Source organism: Cervus canadensis, chromosome 11, assembly GCF_019320065.1.
Source record: "Cervus canadensis isolate Bull #8, Minnesota chromosome 11, ASM1932006v1, whole genome shotgun sequence".
Lineage (NCBI taxonomy): Eukaryota > Metazoa > Chordata > Mammalia > Artiodactyla > Cervidae > Cervus > Cervus canadensis.
Window position 1 is genome coordinate 75,190,022 of NC_057396.1, and position 23,217 is coordinate 75,213,238.

Consider the following 23,217-nt stretch of genomic DNA (forward strand, 5'->3'; position numbering starts at 1 on the left):
CATGAAAACACAGAAATGGAAACCCGCCCGCTTGGCACTGCGGCCAGAGGTGCGGGCTCTGCCCAGATGAGCGGGGTGGACGTGGCAGCCCACCCGACGGCTGCGTTAGCCTTGGCTGCCTCCTGCCTAAGACGGGGGCGTCACTCCTGTGGGGGGGGGGGGCCGACGACCCCTCTGGCTGAGGGTGGCCGGGCCCCTCACAGCCAGCTGTCCCGACAGTGCTTGGGGTCACACAAGGCTCCGCGCCCTGCGAGCCCTCCGTTGATCCGGAAGCAAGCTAAACCCCCAGCCTCCTCCCGATGAGCCACTTGCCCCCTGAGTGAAGGCTCAGGTGGACCCTTGTGTTTAACGGCTGAGCAGACACAGTCTCCACAGCTCCCCCTGGACTCAAGCTGGACGGGAAGCCCCTCCCGGCGTAAAGCCTGCCCCTGAGAACCCGCCGCCACCAAACGGGGACAGCAGTGGTTTAAGAACCAGGCAGGCAGGGCCCCCTGGTGGCCCAGTGGTTAAGACTCCGCCTTGCAGTGCAAGGGACCCCCGTTCGATCCCCCGTCCGGGAAGATTCCACAGGCCGCGGGGCAACTAAGCCCACGCGCCGTAACTACCGAGCCCATGAGCTGCAGCTACTGAGTCCGTGTGCCTGCAGCCCGTGCTCGGCAAGAGAGGCCGTGCGATGGGAAGCCCGGGGCTGCGACTCGCGAGGAGCGCCCCCTTGCCGAGACTCCAGGAACTGCCACTAGCGTGTAGCTCCCCCTTGCGGACACTACAGGCACAGCCAAAAAACGAAACACAGAAGTAAATCTTTAAAAAGAAAGCGAAAGACCGCACAGTCAGATTTCTGGGGTGGAGAGGAGAGTCTTCACTTTATGGGTCATCAGTGGAAACGGAAAGGTTTTGCACCTAAATCTATACCTGTCTATGATTAAACCGCTCCATCCCCAGAGCACTTTGTAAGAGGCCCTCCTCCCCCTGACCCCTCCTCGTCATCCCACCTGACCTGCTGCCCCCCCCCCAAAGCAGGGCCCTGTGGGGGGCGGGGATTCGGGTTGGCTGCTCATCCGGCCGGGAAGGTGGCTGAGTCTCTAAGATGGACCAGTCGGTGGGACCAGGAACCCCCATCCCAGAGCACTGGAGAGCTGGATTTCGAGTCTGCAAACGTAAATGCTTCTGGCTCCGGGGCAGAGAAAGGGGCTGGGGAAAGCATAGCTGTGGCCAGTGGGTCCACACTCATAACGGCAGTCCCCGCCCGCTACACACACACACACACACACACACACACACACACACACACACACACACACACAACCTAAGAAGGAAATCTTGGAAGACACGAGCAGGTGCAAAATCGCCAAGGGGCTCTGGCTGCCCCCCCACCCCCCGTCCACGAGGGGCGTCCATCCGTCACACAGAAAGCGGCAGGGTCAGAAGCCGGGTTAGCAGGGCCGGTCCACTCCAAACTGGAGGGTGAACTCTTGGGCCGTCCGGTCAAACAGCTCTGGGTCCTGTATCAGCTGCTCTGCAAGCTCTAGTCGAACGGGCTCTCCCGGCTCCGGTTGATTCACCAGCACGTTGAGGGCCTCCAAGACTGGGGAGAGAAGTCGGATCAGGACATCAGGAGGGAGAGAAAAAACTCCTGGGAAGGGAGCGATGCTGCCCACTCCCAGATCCCCCCGACACCCCACACCAGCCCACATCTTAGGACGGCTCTGCGACCAAATCAGATGCCACTCTGTCGCGGATGACGGTGTCCAAAGCTCTCACGAGCAGTTGCCTCGGTGGTTTTCAACCTGTGTTCCAAGGTGTCACAGAGGCTGTTCAACAACCCCCGTCGCGGGGGTCGGTGAGATCAACGCGGTTTCTGGGTTCTGTTCCCTCTTCAGCCAGAACCGCTCTGCTTTTGTTGCGTCTGACTCTGAGACCCCGAGGACTGCAACTCGCAGGCGCCTCTGTCTTCCACTATCTCCTGGAGTTTGCTCAAATTCATGTCCGTGGAGGCGGTAATAGGATTCCAAAAATTTTTTTATTTGTGGAAAAAAGGGTTCCGAGGCTCAAGACTGGAAACCACTCCTGCCCCGTGGCTCGAAATCTTTCACAGGTGACTTTGGGAGCCTGGCGAAGGTGGTGCCCCCCCACCCCTTGTGCACGTCGGCATGCACACAAACATGGGTTTCTGGGTCAGAGCACTCTGCTCACCGAGGACCACGCCTCCCCCTCTCCCTAGCACTCTGCTTTCCAGGGTTAAGAACTCCCGAGCTGATCCAGAGGTGGGATTTTTTTTAAAGTATTTATTTGGCCTCTCTGGGTCTTCGTCATGGATCTTTAGTTGCGGCCTGTGGGATCTAGTCCCCTGACCAGGGACCAAATCTAGGCCCCCTGCGTGGGGAGTGTAGCGTGTTAGCCACTGGACCACCAGGGAAGTCCCCTGACACAGGACTGATCACACACTGATCACGTCCGCAGTCTAGGCCCACAGTGCCCGACATGTAGCTGCCAGCCATGTGTGGTCATCTCGATTTAAGTTAATTGAAATTCATGACAATTAGGAATGCAGTTCACGGTCACAACAGCCACACTTCAAGTGCCTGAAAGCTGCATGGGGCCAGTGTCTGCGGCATTGGACAGGGCCGCTATGGACCGACTCCATCAGTGAAGAAAGTTCTGCTGAGCCGCGCGGTTCAGAGCCGGCCGAGGGAGGCTTCCCATCCCAGCTCTGCTGTCTGCCCGCTCGGGTAAGTGCTCACCTCTCACGCCTCAGTGTCCCGATCTACTAAATGGGGCCAGTGAAAGCACTGTTTCAAGGGGCTTCTCGGGGGCACTGAATGAGGTCGGTGTGTTAGAAATGACTGATTTCCCTGGGTTAGAAAGTTCGGGTTCTCAGTGGTGCAGGGACGTATCTGAGACCAAGTCCTCAAGGGCCACCCAGCTCCACTTTTGTATTCCTGAATTATGATTAATCCATTATAATTTCAATTTGTCATCCATGGATGTATACAAAAAATACCATATGGAATAAAAAAGTGAATTTTTATGCTGGAGAGGGTGGGTAGAAGAGAAAACCCTCCTACACTGTTGGTGGGATGTGTAAATTGGTGCAGCCACTATGGAAAATAGTATGAGGTTCCTTAAAAAACTAAGAGTTGCCGAACGATCCAGCAATCACACTCTTGAGCACATACCCAGAGAAAACGCTAATGCAAAAAGCTACGTGTACCCCAGTGTTGGCAGCAGCTCTATTTACAATAGCCAAGATGTGAGTGCAACCTAAATGTCCATCGACAGGGAAGTGGACAAAGAAGATGTGGTAGACAGGTACAGGGAAATATTAGCCATGAGAAAGAGTGAAAGGATGCCATTTGCAGCAACATACGGATGGACCTGGAGATTACCATATGAAGTGAAGGAAGTCAGGCAGAGAAGGACAAATACCATATGATATCACTTACCTGTGGGATCGTAAAAAGATACAAGTGAACTCATTTACAAAATGGAAACAGACTTACAGACCTGGGGGAAAGCAGGAGAGGAGGGCTACACTCAGAGTTTGAGGTGAGCGGATACAAACTGTGTATCACAGGAGACTGAACTCAATACCTTATGATAAACGGCAGTGGGAAAGAATATGAAGAGCATACACATGCATGTGTACACCGGGGTCCCTTTGGTGTGTACCATAAACGAACACAGCATTGTAAGTGAGCCATAAAAGCAAAGTGAAGTCGCTCACTCGTGTCCGACTCTTTGTGACCCCATGGACTGTAGCCCGCCAGGCTCCTCTGTCCGTGGGGTTCTCCAGGCAAGAATACAGGAGTGGGTGGCCATTTCCTTCCCCCTAAATTAACCATACTTCAGTAAAAAAAAAAAAAAAGTGAACTAAAAAGAGCGTGTGAAACTTTTAGCGCAGTGTCAGAGTACCTAATGAGGTGATGTACTTATCGTCATTAGGCCTGCCCCTTCATCTGTCTTTACAGCATCGGACCTTGCTTCCATCACCAGTCACATCCACAGCTGGGTGTTGATTCTGCTTTGGCTCTGTCCCTTCATTCTTTCTGGAGTTATTTCTCCACTGATCTCCAGTAGCATATTGGGCACCTAACGACCTGGGGAGTTCATCTTTCAGGGTCCTATCTTTTTGCCTTTTCATCCTGTTCATGGGGTTCTCAAGGCAAGAATACTGAAGTGGTTTTCCATTCCCTTCTCCAGTGGACCACACTCTGTCAGACCTCTCCATGACCCAACCGTCTTGGGTGGCCCCACACGGCATGTCTTAGTTTCACTGAGTTAGACAAGGGAATTCAGCAAATTCAGTCATTCAGTTGTGTCTGACTCTTTGCGACCCCATGGACTGTAGCCCACCAGGCTCCTCTGTCCATGGAATTTTCCAAGCAAGGATACTGGAGTGGGTAGCCTTTCCCTTCTCCAGGGGATCTTCCCAACCCAGGGATCAAACCCGGGTCTCCCACATTGCAGGCAGATTCTTTACCCTCTGAGCCCCCAGGGAAGCCCTAGTAGTTTTTCGCCTGGGAAATTCCACGGACAGAGGGGCCTGGAGGCTACAGTCCCTGTGGTCACAAAGGAGTCGACGTAACTTAAGGACTGAACAACAATAAACAGGAACGACCGACACAAAAGTGGTCCCGTGACTCCACCCCCCCAACCCCCGTTCAGTCGGGGCCCCCGGCCAGGCACGACCCAGCCTCACCTTGGCAGATCCTGGTGCTAGCTTTCCAGTTCTTCTTGCTAATGATGGGCAGGCACACCCTCCCGTCCCTGTCCACGTTGGGGTGGTAGATCCTGGTGGTGAATTTCACCGTCGGGGGCTGGAATGGGTACTCCCTGGGGAAGCTGATGCACACGCTGAAGGCCTTGAGGTTGTAGGGTGGCCTCTCCTGTATGAGAGAGGGGTCATGCTCTGGGCCGAGGCACAGCTGCCCTCTTCCCCCAGGACCTGGGCCTGGTGTCCCCGCTCCCCGCCCCACCCCAGGGCCCAGGTTTCCTCTGCTCCACTCCAAGGAAGGACCGTGAACGCAGACACAGCTGGCCCCTGAATTCACTTAGCAACTGGGCTGTGGGTCAGTAGGGCCCTGGCCTGGGGCTCGCACGAGTCAGATCCTGGCTTCTGCTCTGCGCCCGAGGGCCGGCTGCCTCCCACCCCTAAGCCTCAGTTTCCTCCCTTGAAAAACGGGTACAGTTTGACTGGAGGTGTCCTCAGGACCTCCTTAGCTTCTTTTCATTATGTCGGTAATTAACATCTTTCCAGTTTTATTGAAAAATAACTGATACACATCACTAAGCTTAAGGCGTCAAGCTTGATGGTTAGATTCACATATGCTGTCAAAGAATTACCAAAATAGGTTCAGCTGACACCCATCTTCTCACATAAAAAAAATGAAGAGAAAGAATAGGAAAAAACTTCTCCTTGTGATGAGAGCTTTCAGGCTTTTACTTTCTTGGCCATTTTTCCAGGACTCGCCTGGAGGCCCAGTGGTTAGGAATCCACCTGCCAGTGGAGGGGATGTAGGGTCGATCCCTGGTCCAGGAAGATCCCGTATGTCCCAGAGCAACTAAGCCCATGAAAGTGAAGTCGCTCAGTCGTGTCTGACTCTTTGTGACCCCCATGGACTGTAGCCCACCAGGTTCTTCCGTCTAGGGGATTTTCCAGGCAAGAGTACTGGAGTGGGTTGCCATTTCCTTCTCCAGAGGATCTTCCCGACCCAGGGATCAAACCTGGGTCTCCCGAATTGCAGGCAGACGCTTTACTAAGTTTACTAGTTTACTAAGTCAACTAAGCCCATGCGCCACAAGTACTGAGTCTGTGCTCTAGAGCCCGGGAGCTGCAAACACCGAAGCCCCCTCGCCCTAGAGCCATGCTCCACGACAAAGAGAAGCCACTGCAGTGAGAAGCCTGAACACGGCAACTGGAGAGTAGCCTCCGCTCGCTGCAACTAGGGAAAAGCCCTTGCAGCAACAGAGACCCAGCAAAGCCAAAAAAAGATAGTTAAGACGGTACATACTGTTATGGGGATTTTATCATCTTAAAACAACAACAATTTGGAACTGGAGTGCCTAAGCGTTGCCAGGAGCCAGCAGAGGACCCTCTAGACTTTAGCAACTGGAACGCTTTCCTGGGATCCGCTGTGCTGCCTGCTTCTAAGGTTTGACACACATTAGCCCACGCGGCATGGTGTAGGGGTTACGTGGACTTCTGGCCGCGTGGCTTCAGTGTGGATCCTGGCTCTGTCCCTCCACACCTGTGTGACCTTAGGCAAGCAGCTGAACATCTCTGTGCTTTCCCATACGGAAAGAATCACAGCCTTCTTCACATGGCTTGTGTGACGATTACATGAGTTAATTCACTTTTTTTTTTTTAAGGTAGTGAAGAGTGCACCCGCTTTCTTTCTTTTTTTCACTATTTATGTATTTGGCTGCCCCGAGTCTTACTTGCAACATGTGGGATCTAGTTCCCTGACCAGGGATTGAACCCGGGCGCCCTGCGCTGGGAGCAGAGTCTTAGCCGCCGGACCACCAGGGAAGTCCTGAGTTAATTCACGTTAGGGACCTGGAATATCAGGCACATGGCAAGGACTCCATATGTGTCAGCTATTGCGGTAAGTATTATGAGAACTCATGGTATTAGCATCGGGATTTCCAGATGAAACAAGTTCAGTGCATACAAGTAACCTGCCCAGGGTCACAGCAGCCGTGCCTGGATGGAGACCCAGCACGGTCGACTGGACTGTTCCACACGGGAGCAGTAACCCACACCCCTAGCGGGGGGACCCCGGGACTCGGATGAGCCCCGCACAGCACACAGGGGCCTCCAGGCTGCTGCAAAAGCTCCAAACCCTTTCAGAACCTTCGTGACAGAGCAGGCAGGAGGATGACCATCAGAATGCCATACATGGGACTTCCCCGGTGGCCCAGAGGCTAAGACTCCGTGCTCCCAATGCAGGGGGCCAGGTTCGATCCCTGGTCTGGGAATCAGATCCCACAGGCCGCGCTAAGACCCGGCACAGCCAAAGAAATGAAGTTTTTTAAAAAAGAATGATATACGCGAGTTCAAAGTCAAGGGTTTAAGAAATTCCTCTTCCTGAGCAGAAGGCGGAAAGGAAGCCTCAATGGTCACGGGTGTGTCTGAACAAATGCTGGGCAGATAAAGAAAACGTGTTCTCGATAATGTAAGAGGCTGGGGCTGGGACACAGACCAAGACCATGGGTGCGGGCTCAGCAAAGGGGGGCTCTAGGGCGCTGGGCTTCAGCAGTCGGGGCAGGTGGGCTCCGGCATTGTGGACCCGGGCTCTGGAACACAGGCTCAACAGAGTGGCACACGGGCTTACTTGCTCCCGGGTATGTGGGATCTGCCCGGGTCGGGGGTTGAACCCATGTCTCCTGCACTGGCAGGCGGATTCTTTACCTCTAAGTCAACAAGGAAGCCTTTTTGTGTTTGACGCTCTTTGTCTGCCGAGGCTTCCATGACGGGCTCAGTACTTACTGCTTGAAGAAGGGGTCTCCCACCAAGTCAGAAAGCCTTTTAGCCTCTTCATCAATCGGCTTGGACCTCAGAAGCAATCAATGTAGAGAGAGACACCCCCTCTGCCAATGATCACCTCCAGTGGAAAAAAAGAATCCTATGACTTCCCTGATGGGTCAGTAGCTAGGGCTCCACCTGCCAATGCAGGGGACGCGGGTTCGATGGCTGGTCCGGGAAGATCCCATATGCTGAGGGGTAGCTAAGGCGGTGTGCTGGTTATTGAGCCCGCGCTCTGAAACGAGAAGAGCCGCTCCAATGAGGAGCCTGGGCACTCCAGCTAGAGGGAGCCCCCGATCGCCGCAACTAGAGAGAGCCCGTGTGCAGCAATGGAGAGCCGGTGCAGCCAAAATTAAAAATAATAATAAAGAAGGATTCTCCGGCGGGGAAAATCCTCGCCCGGTCTAGCCCTCCCTGCCGGGCCCCTGCCCTGAGTGGTGCGGTCCAGCAGCGCCCCCCCGCGGACACTCACCGGCAGCAGGAGCGCGTGCCACACCAGCACGTCGTCCTCCTCGCTGCGCAGGTTCCGCAGGTACTGGGGCAGCTGCTTCTGGAGTTCCTCCAGCTCCTGCAGGGGGCACAGAGCGGGCAGTCGGCCGAGTCTCCCCCGCTCCGGCGCCCTCCCACTCCCACAGCAAGCCGTCCCGAGTGCCAAGCAGGACAGAGGCCGGCAGAGCGGGAGCCGGCATCCACTGCGCATTCAGAACCTGTCCGGCCCGGTGCTCCGGGCCTTAAGTGAATCACCGGATTCTTAGCTTCACCCCAGCTCCGTAGGCACCGGGCGGAGGGTGATGCAAATCAGCGGGTCTAAATACTGTAACGTGGGGGTAAACCTCTTAGCGCTTCCCAGGTGGCTCAGCGGTAAAGAATCCGCCTTGTAATGCAGGGGACACCAGTTTGATCCCTGGGTCGGGAAGACCCCACGGGGAAAGAAATGGCAAACTGCTCCAGTATTTTTTCCTGGAGAATCCCATGGACCGAGGAGCCTGGCGGGCTACAGTCCACGGGGTTGCTCTCTGAGGAGCCTCTTCTCCAGAAACCAAGGTGCTTCCCGTCTGTCCTCTGGTTCTTTCCTAGGGAGCCATGACGCCCGGCCTCCCTTCTCCCCGCCGGCGAGCAGCATGGCGACGCGCCCTCATCGAGCTCGGGACAGGGCGGGCGGCAGAGTCATCAGCCTGTCCCGGTCAGACTGCCCCAGGGCAGGCCTGGGGAGGGGGCACCGCTCAGGCAGACGCGGCAGAGGACAGCGCCACTCGCCAAGCAGAGAAACCAGAGGACAAGCGACGCTCGCCTTCCCAGGAAGGCGGCCCATCATCTGAGCATCCCCGAGTTCTCCCAACAGCGTCTTCTGTGGACAGGTCACTAAGACACGGGCCGCCCTCGAGAACGTCACTGGAGTGGTGGAAGAGACACGTGTGATTATGTGAATGAAGTGTGGACACACAGTAGGAGGGGAAAGTGAAAGGTGGTCGCTGGGTCATGAAAGATGCTGGGATTCTTGGCCTCCGGAGGAGACGAATTCAATCCCCGGCCTGTGACGAGGCTTGATTGCTCAGAGCTCTTGTGTCATAAAGTTTTGTTAAAGCATAAAGAGATAAACAAAGCTTCTGAGATAGACATCAGAAGGGGGCAGAAAGAGTGCCGCCCTGCTAGTCTTCAGCAGCACGTTATACTCCTATCAGCAGGCTGTTAACTAGAGAAAGGAGATGTCTCAGAACTCAGAGTGGCACCGGGCCCCTCACCCACAGCATGCATTTTGAGATGACCTTGGCACCAGGGGAGTCATCCCGGGCCCTAAAGCGACTGACCTGAGTCTTGAAGAAAGACAGGTTTCCAAGTAAATACATAGTTTCATTAACATCGATGAGAACAATGTATGAGGAAAACATACAGGTTTGTTGAGCCCTTATTGGTTCTGAGTCTTAAGCGAACCGACTTGAAGAAAAGAGTCTAGGGTAAATACATAGCTCATTAACGTAGCTTAAGAAAAACATTTCCATAAGAAAATGCATTGGTTAGCTCAAGGTTTGAGAAAAGTTAACTTCAGGTGGAGCCAGGGGTCGTCATGGCAACACAGAATTTTAAGAAAAACCTCCTTTTAAATTTGTATAAAGAAGGGGGAAAAAAATCTCACACTTGTTTGTTTCCTCCTGCTGCTTAAGAGAGAGATAAAAAATGCCTGATGCTTGCAGCCTGCTTCCTCCGTTTGGAGACCCCTGGCCTTCCTGCCTGTTACCCCTCTCAAAAGGAGAATCGAGGAGAGGGGAGGGGAGCAGGAAAGCTTCACACGGGCAACACCGCGCTGGGCCCTGCAGTGTGAATAGGAGTCCGCCGTGCAGAGACCTGGCGAAGCACCAGGGCGGAGGACCCAGTTAGAGCAGGGGTGTACGGCGTGTCCCGTGCAAAGTTCACAGTTGTTACGGGAAAAGGATTCCACGGTCAAGCACATTGGGAAACACTAGGCTACACTGGGTTCTTTCCTGAAGGACTTTCCAAAGCCTTTAACGCTCTGTTGCACGTTGCCATTGTCCGAGATGTGTGCCCAAGTATGCAGCACATCTCAAATTTAGTATTAGACCAAGGAATCCCGCTCTCCATTTTGGGGTCCTTTTTGTGGGACAACAGACCTTTTTAAAAGTGTATTTTCTTATCTTTAAAAAAATTTTTTTTAATTGTAGTTGCTGGGCAATGTTATATGTTACGATACAGTGATTCACAATTTCTAAAGGTTATACTCTGTCTATAGCTATTATAAACTATTGGCTATATTCCCCATGTTGTACAGTATATATATCCTTGTGGTTTATCTTATACCTAATAGTTTGTGCCCCTTATCCCCTACTCAATGCTGCCCCTCCCTTTTCTCTCTCCCCTGGGCAATAGACCTTAAAAAATAAATAAATAAAAAGACATTTAGGGAATTCTCCGGCTGTCCAGTGGTTAGGACTCCACGCTTTCATGGAGTTTGATCCCTGGAGGGGGAACTAAGATCCTGTAAGCCACATGACAGCCAAAAACTAAATAAACGTGTTTAAAAAGAGACCTTCAAGGGCAGGTCATGTTTTCCTGGGACTCTGAACGGGTGTAAACCAGAGGCTCTCAGCCGGGGGTTCCTTTATCTACCCACCCCCAGCACTTCTGGCAATGTCTAGACCCATTTCTGGGTGCCACAAGTGGAGGAGTGCTGCTCTGTCTAGTGGGTAGAGAGACCGGGGTGTGATAAACATCCTTCAGAAAATGATCCAGCCTCAAATATCAGTGGCTACAAAGTTGCGAAACTCTGGTATAAACAAAGGCGAAGAGAAAGGTCCCCAAAGACCTTCCACAGCTGTGGGAACCCTTCACACTGTGCCCCCCTAAACTTTCTCTGAGCCCCAAAGTACAAGCACGCCATTATCCCCTGTTTCTTATCTTTCTACACCCCACCTCTGTTCATGCCCACAGACGGCCCAGAGCCTACGACCCCTCACTGATCTGTTACCCCAAACTAGAAGCATCTCCTGCTACCAGTTCCAGGATCGTCTGTGACTCCTGAGCAAGAAGGAAGCCCCATGCTGCACAGAAAAGCCCTGGAAGAGACATTTTCCCAACTTTACCAAAACTGGAGGAACTTGGACTTTACCTGTCATGCATGAGTTCTGTCAAGACTTTCGCAATGCCTGGGGATGTTGAAACCCGCACTAGAACACAGCTGTTCCCCAAGGTCTGCTCAGAAATCATCTGACTCAGAGGAACAGAAAATGAAAGTAGAGAAGCCACTGAAAGAACCTCTGGGTTGGAGCCTCACCAACCCGGGCTCAAATCCCAGCCCCACCATTCCCTACCGGGTGACCCAGGACAATCAAGTTAGTCTTTCTGAGCCTCAACTTCCCCATCTGTGAAATGGGGGCAGAGGACTCAGCTCTCAGGGTTACTGAAATGACTGATGTAAACTCCCCGACAGTTAATGGTGCCGGGGAGACAAATACTGGCTCCCGGCTTTCCTGCTTAGTTGGAAAAACTCTCTGCCTCATTTTGCTGCCAGCCTCCAGAGTTCAATCCTTCTGGGCTGAGCCTTCTCTGGGTGCCCCAACCTGCGATCATTTTCTTCCCAGAGGCTGAGGGTAGCACCCGCTGTTCACCCTCCTCACGCCTGCACACAGGAGGGGCAATTCTGAGAGACTCAAAGCCTCAGGGGTATCAGACCCACCTCCCCAGAACTGCTCCACCCTCAGCGAGATTCTTTACCATCTGAGCCACCAGGGAATCCTCCCCCACCTTCCGCATCTATGTCCAATCCCAGCCACACCCCAGTCCCCCAGATGCCTTGGGTTTTCCCTCCTGGGGAAAATCCCTCCCTCCCCATCCTTCCCGACCTCACTTCAAATTGTGTCCCTGATCAGAATGAAGAGAAGACTTTTTTGGTTTTCTCTGCCTCCCCACTTCCTAGAACAGGAACCACATGTGGGAGGCATTCAACAACATCTGTAGACCAGACGACTGCACACCAGTGCAGGTGACCTTTACTCCAGGTGACCTTCTGGGTTCGCCCTGGCAGCTTTTCTTCAGGAGAAAACCCTGAGAACTTTGCTCTCAAGTCCTACTTAGCGTCCCATACTTCTTGGGCTTTTTTTTTTTTTTTTGCAGGGGGCGGGGTCGCTGCACGACTTGGGGATCTTAGTCCCCAGACTGGGGATACAACTGTGCCCTCTCCAATGGAAGTCCTAACCGCTGGACCACCAGGGAATTCCCCCTTCTCGGGGCTCTAATGTGGGCACCAAAGCACGGGGGTCCTGGTTATCTCTGCTTAAAAGTCACCTGCACCACTGCCAACAAAGCGCCTGGCTCCAGGAAGACGCCAGGGAACAACCCTTCCCGCACCTGAAAGTGAAGGCCGCTCAGTCGTGTCCGACTCTTTGCGACCCCATGGATATACAGTCCATGGAATTCTCCAGGCCATCAGACTGGAGTGGGTAGCCCTTCCCTCCTCCAGGGCATCTTCCCAAGCCATGAGTCGACCCAGGTCTCCCGCATTGCTGGCGGATCCTTGCCCAGCTGAGCCACCAGGGAAGCCCCGCCCCGGGACGCACGTAACTGTCCCAAGTTTCTGGCAGGAGAAATGAAACTGAAACCAATGCGGGGGGAGGCGGCTCATCGCCCAGCACAGCTCAGGGAGCCGGCGACACCCCCATTCATGTCCTCCCACCCCCCGAAACTGCAGACCCTCTCGCAGCCCCACTGATCCTCGGGGAGGGGGGCAGGGACGCAGGGACTCAGCAGGCCCGGGTCCCCCAAACGCGCTCGGGGAGCAGAGGGCAGGATGCGGGGAACGGAGCCCGGGAAGGCGCGGGGAGCCGGGCGGGAGGGGTTACCTTCGCCACCCGCTTGCTCGCCGTCATCTTGGCACCGAGAGCTGGGCTCCGGGGGACGAGCCAGACTGGAGAGCGGCCCGCGGTCTCGGCGCGCCCCGCCCCGGGGCCGCGCCCCCAGGGGCCTCGCCCGCGCTCCCCTCCGCTCCGCCCTCCGGGGCCGGGCCACCGAGGAGGGGGGCTCGCCCGGGCCCCGATGGGCTCCGGAGACCGGGAGCTCGAGCGTTTGCTTGTCCGGAGCCCGGCAGGCCTGGGAGCGCGCGGCATCGCGGGGCCCCGCGGTCGCGCTGTGCGGCGCGGGGCCCGGGCCCGCCCATCCGGGGTCTCCGGCAGCCCCGCCGCCCGAGGCGGCGCCGGGGGCTCCTCCCGCGTCTTCTGCCCGCTCTGCTCCAGAGGCGCGCGCGCCCCGAGTAACGTGCGATGCTCGCCGTGCGCGCAGCTCCCGGATCGGCCGCCTGGGGTCCCCACCGGCAGACCGGCGCCCTGAGCCCCGCCAGCGGATTCCCGGAGCCCGCCCTGGGCAAATCGTTAACCCTCTCTGGGCCCCGTGTCCCAACTCTACAAATGGCTGGGAGACACCGGAGACGACGTCCGCCCCCAGGGCCCCCGCCCTGGGAGCTTGGGGTCCCTTGTGCCGTCCGGCACTGGGTGGGGAGGCAAAGACGCCTCCCCAAGTGACCGCTGGGTGCAGAGCCCCGCGAGGGGCGCCCTCAGACGCATTCTCTAGCTTCGGGGGTCTGGTGGGCCTTCAGTCCTTCTCTGCTGCCGCTGCTAAGTCGCTTCAGTCGTGTCCGACTCTGTGCGACCCCATAGACGGCAGCCCACCAGGCTCCCCCGTCCCTGGGATTCTCCAGGCAAGAACACTGGAGTGGGTTGCCATTTCCTTCTCCAGTGCAATAAAGTGAAAAGTGAAAGTGAAGTCGCTCAGTCGTGTCCGACTCGTAGCGAACCCATGGAGTGCAGCCCACCAGGGTTCCTCCGTCCATGGGATTTTCCAGGCAAGAATACTGGAGTGGGGCGCCATTGCCTTCTCTGTCAGTCCTTCTCTAGGTTTTGTATTTGGTAGTCACGTATGGATGTGAGAGCTGGACCATAAGGAAAGCTGAGCGCCGAAGAATTGATGCTTTTTAACTGTGGTGTTGGAGAAGACTCCTGAAAGTCCCTTGGACTTCAAGGAGGTCCAACCAGTCCATCCTAAAGGAAATCAGTCCTGAATATATCCATTGGAAGGACTGATGCTGAAGCTGAAACTCCAATAGTTTGGCCACCTGATGAGAAGGATTGACTCATTTGAAAAGACCCTGATGCTGGGAAAGATTGAAGGCAGGAGGAAAAGGGGACGACAGAGGATGAGATGGTTGGATGGCATCACCGACTCAATGGACATGAGTTTGAGTAAACTCTGGGAGTTGGTGATGGACAGAGAGGCCTGGTGTGCTGCAGTCCACGGGGCTGCAGAGTCGGACGGGACTGAGCGACTGAACTGACTGACTGAAGTACCTCCTACCCTGCAGGAGGGCACACGCAGCCCACTGCAGTGTTCTTGCCTGGGGAATCCCGTGAACAGAGGAGCCTGGTGGGCCACAGTCCCGGGGGTCACAGAGTCGGACACGACTGAGCGACTAAGGATGCTCACAAGCACCTATTAGGGGCAGATCTGGGAGACAGTTGGGTGGTGGCACCCCGGCATAGACCTCAGGGGCCTCCCTTATCTTACCATCGGTCCAGTACACGCTGCGGGCCTACTGTGTGCCCCGGAACGCAGGCAGGGCTCTCTGCCCCTACATAAGGGCAGGGGCTCTTTCCCCCAGCATGAAGGTGAGGCCCCCGGGGGCTTGAAGCCCCAGAGCACGGAGCAGCGTCTGGGGAATAATCGCCTAGTAACGATGAGCCTGGTAGACCTGTCTCCCTTACCCTCGACTCTTTTAGCTCAGAGGAGGAAGAAAACCAGACAATATTTTGAGCGCATATTTTGAGTTCTGAATTCACTGCCTCACTTACTGTTTATCTAGGTGTCTTGATACCAAACAACTTCTCTGCTGGTGTGTAGGATGTGTTTGCAGAATGATTTATTCTCTGTTTCATCGAATTCAGTACGTTTTAACTGCGGATCTTCTTGTTTTCTTTCTTTCTCTATCTCTCTCTCTCTCTTTTTTTAATGTAGTTTCCTGAGCAGGGATCAAGCCTGAGCCCACAACAGTGAGAGCACAGTCTTACCCACTGGACTGCCAGGGAATTCCCAAACAGGGCGTCTTCTCTCTGCCAGAAATGAATGGGACGCCGTCCACAAGCTCTTAGCACAGGTAGAGATGAAGGAGCTGAGGCCTTTGAGCCCGTCTCTGGTCACTCATCTCAGTTAATAAGCATTTACTAGGGAGCGCCAGGCAGTGACCGCAGTGGGAACGTGGGGTCCTTGTACTTGAGAAGCTCTCCTACTACTGAGATGGAGAAAGAATACAGTCCCTGCATTTTTCATGCGAAGTGATAAGCATTAGGCTACAGGCAATCATCTGATGCTGTGGGAGCCTGCAGGAGGGTCTCTGGATCCAGCCTCAGAGAGGGGCAGTGGTTTCCTGGAAGAGACAAAGATCCAAGTGAACTGCAGACATTAGCCTATGAAATTACTCAGCCCATAAAAACTAATCACACCGGGTTTCAAGGCCACTCTCTCCTGAGACGGCTCCCACTCTGTCTGTGGAGTGTGTTGCTCTCAAAATAAATCCACTTCTTACCTATCACCTTGTCTCTCTAAATAAATCCACTTCCTACCTATCACTTTCTCTCTCACGGAATTCTTTCTGCGATGAGACATCAAGAGCTTCATTAAGTCTTGAAATCAAGGTGTGTGATCTCAGCTAAAAGACCATGGGTTCAAGTCCAAGTCTGAGTCACATGTTTTCGGAAGAACTGTTTTTACTTCTGTCTAATGTAGTTGGCTTGTATTCATTTCTTCCACAAAATTTATCCAGCACCTGCTTCTGTGAGGCCCGTGCTGAGCTCTCTGCAGACGTGGAGAGGACTGAGTCCAACCTTTGTCCTTACCATTGGGTCAGAGACGTGCGTCTGTACAGAGAGCAAAAGGCTTCGGGAGAAAGGCCTCTAAGTCACTTCTCTGTGGGATCTAGACAGGCAAACCAAACACCAAACTCATAGATACAGAGAACAGATAGGTTGGTAGAGGTTAGGGGTGGAAAGTGGGGGAAATAGGTACCAACTTCCAGTTATAACTAAGTCTTGGAGAAGTAATGTACAGCCTAGTGCCTAATAGTTAATGATACTGTATTTTATATTTGAAAGTTGCTTAGACAGTAGATGCTGTTGTTCAGTTGCTCAGATGTGTCCGACTTCTTGTGACCGCATGGACTGCAGCAGGCCAGGCCTCCCTGTCCATCACCAACTCCCGGAGTTTACTCAAACTCATGTCCATTGAGTCAGTGATGCCATCCAGCCAACTCATCCTCTGTCGTCCCCTTCTCCTCCTGCCCCCAATCCCTCCCAGCATCAGGGTCTTTTCCAATGAGTCGGATCTTCACATCAGGTGGCCAAAGTATTGGAGCTTCAGCTTCAGCATCAGTCCTTCCTATGAGTATTCAAGGCTGATCTCCTTCAGGATAGACTGCTTGCATCTCCTTGCAGTCCAAGGGACTCTCAAGAGTCTTCTCCAACTCCACAGTTCATTTCCTTGGTGCTCAGCCTTCTTTGTGGTCCAGCTTTCACATCCATACATGACTACTGGAAAAAACACAGCTTTGACTAGACAGACCTTTGTCAGCAAAGTAATGTCTCTGTTTTTTAATATGCTGTCTAGGTTTGTCATAGCTTTTCTTCCAAGAAGCAAGCATCTTTTAGTTTCATGTCTACAGTCACCGTCCTCAGTGATTTGGAAGCCCAAGAAAGTAAAATCAGTCACGGTTTCCACTTTTCCCCTATTTATTTGTCATGAAGAGATGGGACCAGATGCCATGAATATTGAGTTTTAAGCCAACTTTTTCACTCTCCTCTTTCACCTTCATCAAGTGGCTCTTTAGTTCCTCTTTGCTTTCTGCCCATTAGGGTGTTATCATCTACATATCTGAGGTTACTGATATTTCTCTTGGCAATCTTAATTCTAGCTTGTGATTCATGCAGCCTGGCTTTTCACATGATGTACTTTGCATGTAAGTTAAATAAGCAGGCTGACAATATACAGCCTTGACCTACTCCTTTTACAATTTTGAACCAGTCAGTTGTTCCATGTCTGGTTCTAACTGTTGCTTCTTGACCTGCAGAGGTTTCTCAGGAGATAGGTAAGGTGGTCTTGTATTCCCATCTATTTAAGAATTTTCCATGGTTTATTGTGATCCACTCAGTCAAAGGCTTTAGTGTAGTCAATGAAGCAGAAATAGATGTTTTTCTGAAATTCCCTTGCTTTATCTATGATCCAACAGATATTGGCATTTTGATCCTCTGGTTCTTCTGCCTTTTCCAAATCCAGGTTGTACATCTGTGATTTCTCAGTTCATGTACTGTTGAGGCTTAATTTGGAGGATTTTGATCATTACTTTGCTAGCATGCGAAATGAGCACAATTGTACAGTAGTCTGAACATTCTTTGGCATTGCTCTTCTTTGGGATTAGAATGAAAACTGACCTTTTCCAGTTCTGTGGCCACTGCTGAGTTTTCCAAATTCGCTGGCATATTGAGTGCAGCCCTTTAACAGCATCATCCTTTAGGATTTTAAATAGCTCAGCTGGAACTCCATCACCTCCACTAGCTTTGTTCACAGTAATGCTTTCTAAGGCCCACTTGACTTCACATGTCAGGATGTCTGACTCTTGGCGAGTGGCCACACCATCATGATTATCTGGGTCTTTAAGACCTTTTTTGTACAGTTCTTCTGTGTATTCTTGCCACCTCTTCTTAATCTCTTCTGCTTCTGTTAGGTCCTTACTGTTTCTGTCCTTTATTGTACATGAAAAATTGGTATCTCCAATTTTCTTGAAGAGATCCTTTTCTTTCTTGAAGAGAGGGCTTTCCCATTGCATTGTTTTCCTCTATTTCTTTGGTCTTCTTTGCTTTAAATAAGGATATACTCAAGGGACTTCCGTGGTGGTCCAGTGGTTAAGAATGCCGCTTGCAATGTTGGGGTCTTGGGTTTGATCTCTGATCAGGGAATGAAGATCCCAACAAGCTGCCCCAGCTCAGAGCACGCAGCACAGCTGCTGAGCCGAGCCCATTTGTCATAACTAGAGAGTCCATGTTGGGCAACAAGGCATCCCACGTGATGCAAGGCAGATCCTGCAAGCTAAAAAAAAAAAAAAAAGAATATAATCAAGACTGGATTTGTTCTTGTATTTATTTTTTGTCCTGATTTTTAAAAAAAATCATCAGAGTGTAGCTGATTTACAGAGTTGCATGAGTTTCTGCTGCCCAGCCAAGTGTATCCATTATCCATTTACACATATCCGCTCTTCTTCAGATTCTTTTCCAATATAGGTCATTACAGAATATTGAGAAGAGATCCCCGTGCTATACAGTAGGCCCTTATCAATCATGTTTTATGTACAATAGTGTATGTAGGTCGATCCCGACCTCCCAGTTTATCCACCCCCCAACCCAGCTTTCCCCCTGGGAGCCATAGGTTTGTGTCCTACATCTGTGACTCTATTTCTGTTTCTTCCTTCTGATTTTAAAAGAAATTAAAATGAAAGCCTTTTCATAGGCCCCTGAAAGCATTCTGGGCTCAAGGCCCTGTGTCTGCTTGGCCCCAGTTCATTCTGTCTTTGGTGAGGGCTACTGAGCTTCCATGTACAGAGGCAAGGTCAAGTTTCATTTTTACATACGTGTATTCAAGTCTAAGGGGTCGCACAGAGTCGGACACAACTGAAGCGACTTAGCAGCAGCAGCAGCATTCAAGTAAGCAAACTGAGTCCCTCAGTCAGCTCAGGCTGCCGCAACAAAACGCCCTCTTCTATGTGGCTTAAAGAATATAAATTACTTTTCTCACAGTTCTGGAGGCTGGAAGTTCGAGATCAGGGCGCCAGCATAGGAGATGTTCAGGGAGGTCCCTCTCTGTCCTCAGGGGAGGAGGTGTGTCTGTGTGTCTCTTCCTCTTCTTAGAAGGCCTTTGTCCTATTGAACTAAGACCTCACCCTTAGGGCCTCACTGAACTTTTTTTTGGCCTCGAGACTTGTGGGATCTTAGTTCCCCGAGCAGGAATCAAACCTGAGCCCCCTGCGTTAGAAGCAAAGAGTCTTAACCACTGGACAGCCAGGGAAGCCCCTCAGTGAACTTTATTGATGTTGTTTAGTCACTAAGCTGTGTCCAGCTCTTTATCGCCCACCAGGCTCCTCTGTCCGTGGGATTTTCCGGGCAAGAATACTGGAGTGGATCATGGAACTTTCATTACCTCTGTAAGATTATCTCCAGATTCAGTCACACGCGGCTTAGGGCTTCAGCATATGAATTTGGAGGGCATGAGGCAGAAACAGTTCTGTCCACAGCAAATATGCAAGTACATACTAGTACTGCGCTGAGATAATGTGGGGGGAAAAAATGTCCACTGTTTGACAGATGAGAAGGCTGAGGTCTGGGAATATAAATCCTTGTGGAGCCAGGACTGGAGGTCCTAAGGCTTCCCAATCCTTCAGGACAGTTTGTGGCAAGGCACCATGCGGTGAAGCTGGTAAAGATCCGCCTGCAACGCGGGAGACCTGAGTTCCGTCCCTGGGCTGGGAAGGTCCCCGAGAAAGGGGCGGCTGCCCACTCCAGTGTTCTGACCTGGAGGATGCCATGGACTGCAGAGTCCGTGGGGTCGCAAAGAGTCAGACACGACCGAGCGACTTTCACTTTGACTTCACTTTTCACCTTCCTGGAATAGAAAGAAAAAGAAAGAGAAGTTGCTCGGTCATGTCCGACTCTTTGTGACCCTATGGACTGTAGCTTACCAGGCTTCTCCGTCCATGGGATTTCCTAGAATAGGATGATCCCTACAGCTTAGACAGTCCGCACAGGAGTTGGGGGCTTAGCCCACAGCCTGCTCTGGCCAAGCCCTTGGGCCTGGGGAGTCTGCTGTGCAGAGGACCCTACAAGGAAATTACGTCAGAAATTGGTTTTGTTTCCATCAGAACACTGCTTTAAAAACTGTTCTGAAAGGCCAACAAAAGACAAAGCCTCTGTAAGTCCAGGTGGCAGCACTTTGTTAAGAATAATAACAATAATACTTGGACTGAGAAAAAAAAAGAAAGAATAATAATAATAATAAAGCCATGAGGGAGCTCTGAAGAAGAGTGAATTAGCATTCTGGCTCCAGGCACATCAAAGCCCTGAGACCTGACTCGGTCACCCAGGTAACCACATCCTGACTGGGTTCACTTCCTGAGCTGGGAAGAAGGGCCCTTGCCTCCCATCCCCCAGGGCTTTGTCCCCTCTTCTTTCTCCCTTTCAGGCCACAGGAGAAGAGGCGAGGGCAGAGTCCAGAGACCCAGCGGGAAACGCAGAACCCAGCCACAGAGCCAGCTTTCTGGGTCAGCTCTCTGGACGGCAATTGGAACTGACGGTGGGAGGTGAAATGGCCATCTTTGAAATGCGGACAGGCCCGGAGGCCTTTGCGCTGGGAGCTTCTGCCACTAGTCCGGGCTGCACTGTGGTCTGAAGTCCGGCCAGAAAGGCCCTGGGGAGCTTCTGACGGGATGAAAAGACTCAGCCAGATTTGGATCCTCGACGAACACAAGTAAAACCTGGGATGAGGTGAAGCGGTGGCAGGACGCGTTTGGGTTGGACAGAAAGCATCAGTCTAGCCCTATCTGTCACATTCAATTTTTTTTTTTAACCAAAAGGTCATTTTATCGTAGCCCACATGTAAATGGATGTGATTCATGTTAAAATTTGTACGTATTTGGAAAGGGAGGAAAATGAGAGTAATTCAGGGCTTGCAGTCGCAACAGAAGCATGAGTGATGGGTGCTGGGGTTGTGCGTGGGTGCTCAGTCATGTCCGAGTCTCTGTGACCCCCCTGGACTTGTAGCCCGCCAGGCTCCTCTGTCCATGGAGTTTCCCAGGCACGGGTACTGGAGTGGGCTGCCATTTCCTTCTCCAGGAAGTAGTCCTGGGGCTGGGGGTAGGATAAAGATCACCCCTCGGCCTTGGATTGTTACAGCTCCTGGTGCAGCTGTTTCTCTGGAATCTGGGGGAGGGCTTGCTCTCCCCACTCCAGCCCTACCTCCTTGTAATATCTTTGTGTCTCTCCTCTCTTAGCCTTATCAGTTCTTCAGAGGAGGCAAGGGGGGTCACCAGCCCCCCAGTAGCAGCTGCCAAAAGTGTGTGTGGGAGGGTGCGTGTGAGAGGAAATAAGTGCTCTTGGGGGTGTGTGTGGGAGGAAATAACTGCTCGAAGCCTCTCTGTCCTTGATGGCCATTGTCCAGCCTCCTTGCTCATCCAATCATTCAAGGAATATCTGGTGAGTTTCTTCTGTGTACCAGCCGGTGAAAGGAAGTTGCATGGACCAGAAAAGGAATCAGGATGGGGAGGGATCAGAAAGATGGAATTGTTAGGGACCCACAGGTGGAATCCCCTGGTCAATGGGGAAAGAATGCACAATGTGACAGTTGCGAGTTAAGCTTTTTAACTTATTTTTATTTATTTATTTGGCTGTATCAGATGGCATGGCGGCTCTCGAGTCGTGGCTTAATTGCCCGAGGGCATGTGGGGTCTGAGTTCCCGACCAGGGATCGAACCTGGGTCCCCTGCATCGCAAGGAGAATTCAAGGAGAATTCTTAAGGCACTGGACCACCAGGGAAATCCCAGGAGTTGAGTTTTATTGGGGGCAAAATGAGGACTGTAGCCTGAAAGATGGAATTTCATAGAGAAACTGCTCTGAAGAGGTAGAAGGTGTAGACTGAAAAAAAAAAAAAATACACAGCCTAAAAGTTCAGAGTCATGTTTCATTCAGCAGACATTCCGAGGGCTTCAAGTCCGGAGACAAGACTCTCAGATCAGTGTGAGGGGCCGCTTCAAAGAGGCAAGGGGCAGATAGGAAGGATATACAGGAGTTTTTGTGACAAAGACCAGATAGTTGGGACATCAAAAGGTTATTGTTAATTAAAGAAAACGAGATATCTCAAATTAATTTAGTGCTTTTGTATGTATGAAAGAAAGTGAAAGTGAAGTCACTCAGTCATGTCCAACTCTTTGCAACTCTGTGGACTGTAGTCTACCAGGTTCCTCCATCCATGGGATTCTCCAGGAGAGAGTACTGGAGTGGGTTGCCATTTCCTTCTCCAGGGGATCTTCCCGACCCAGGGACTGAACTCGGGTCTCCCGCATTGCGGGCAGACGCTTTACCGTCTGAGCCACCAGGGAAGCCCTTCCTATGTTTGGGAAGATGCAAAATCTGGGCCCATAGAAGCCGTTCCTTTGAAGCGCAGCCCGGGTACCTGGGGCCAGCGTCCTGTGATTTCTCTCCCTGACCCTCCGCGGGGTGCCCCGGAGGGTGCGGGGTGTGTGGGGGGTGCTTGGGACAGCAGGCCTCTGTTTCCACCCCGCGTTCCCTCAGGGCTCACCGTCTGGGTGGCTCTGATCTGCTGGCTTCAGGGTTGCCATCCTTTGTGTTCTGATAGGGCAGGCAGTCTTTTTAACTCACAGAGGGAAAGCCAGTCTTCTCCGTGATTTTGGTGAAGGGGGCGTTGCCGTCAGGCACACGCTTTGGCAAAGGCTTGCTGCTGGCCACGCAGGGCAGGGTCACCTTTTTTTTTTTCTTTTGTTAATTGGAGTATAATCGCTTTACCGTGCGGTATTAGTTTCTGGCGTACAGTGAGTCAGCCGTAGGTATACACGTGTCCCCTCCCTCTTTAGCCCCCCTCCCCGCCACCCCGCCCTCTGGGTGATCACAGAGCCCGAGCTGGGCCCGTGTCACGCAGCGGCTCCCGCCGGCTCTCGGCGATCACAGAGCCCGAGCTGGGCCCGTGTCACGCAGCGGCTCCCGCCGGCTCTGTTTTGCAGATGGTGGTGTGTGTGTCGATGCTGATCTCGATATTCGTCCTGTCCTCTCCTTCCCCACTGTGTCCACACGTCCACTCTCTGTATCTGCCTCTCTCTCCCTGCCCTGCAAACAGGTTCATCAGCCCCATTTTTCTAGATTTCCTATATACGTGTTAACACACAATATGTGTTTCTCTCTTTCTGACTTACTTCACTGTATATGTCAGGCTCTAGGTTCATCCCCATCACTATAGATGACCCAATTTCTTTTCTTTTTATGGCTGAGTAATATTCCATTACATATATGTACCACCAGCTGCCACCTTTAATGATTTCTGTGCTTTTCTGAATAGGAGGAGATGCAAGAATAATTGGGCTCATAAAATC

At 52.4% G+C, this 23,217-nt stretch overlaps 1 protein-coding gene across 2 annotated transcripts; it reads right to left on the minus strand.

Moving 5' to 3' along the window:
• Positions 1–835: 835 nt before the first annotated feature.
• Positions 836–13,351, minus strand: UBE2L6 (ubiquitin conjugating enzyme E2 L6). Of its 2 annotated transcripts, XM_043481578.1 has the most exons (4): positions 12,877–13,329; positions 7,998–8,093; positions 4,700–4,886; positions 836–1,585 (listed from the first exon to the last, which is right to left on the minus strand). In XM_043481578.1, exons 1-4 carry the CDS (start codon positions 13,138–13,140, stop codon positions 1,434–1,436), a joined length of 699 nt encoding a protein of 232 aa, XP_043337513.1. In that variant the 5' UTR covers positions 13,141–13,329; the 3' UTR covers positions 836–1,433. The 2 variants fall into 2 exon arrangements, with proteins under 2 accessions (XP_043337513.1, XP_043337514.1); XM_043481579.1 differs by lacking the exon at positions 7,998–8,093 and having other exon boundaries at positions 12,877–13,351.
• Between the last annotated feature and the right edge of the window lie 9,866 nt (positions 13,352–23,217).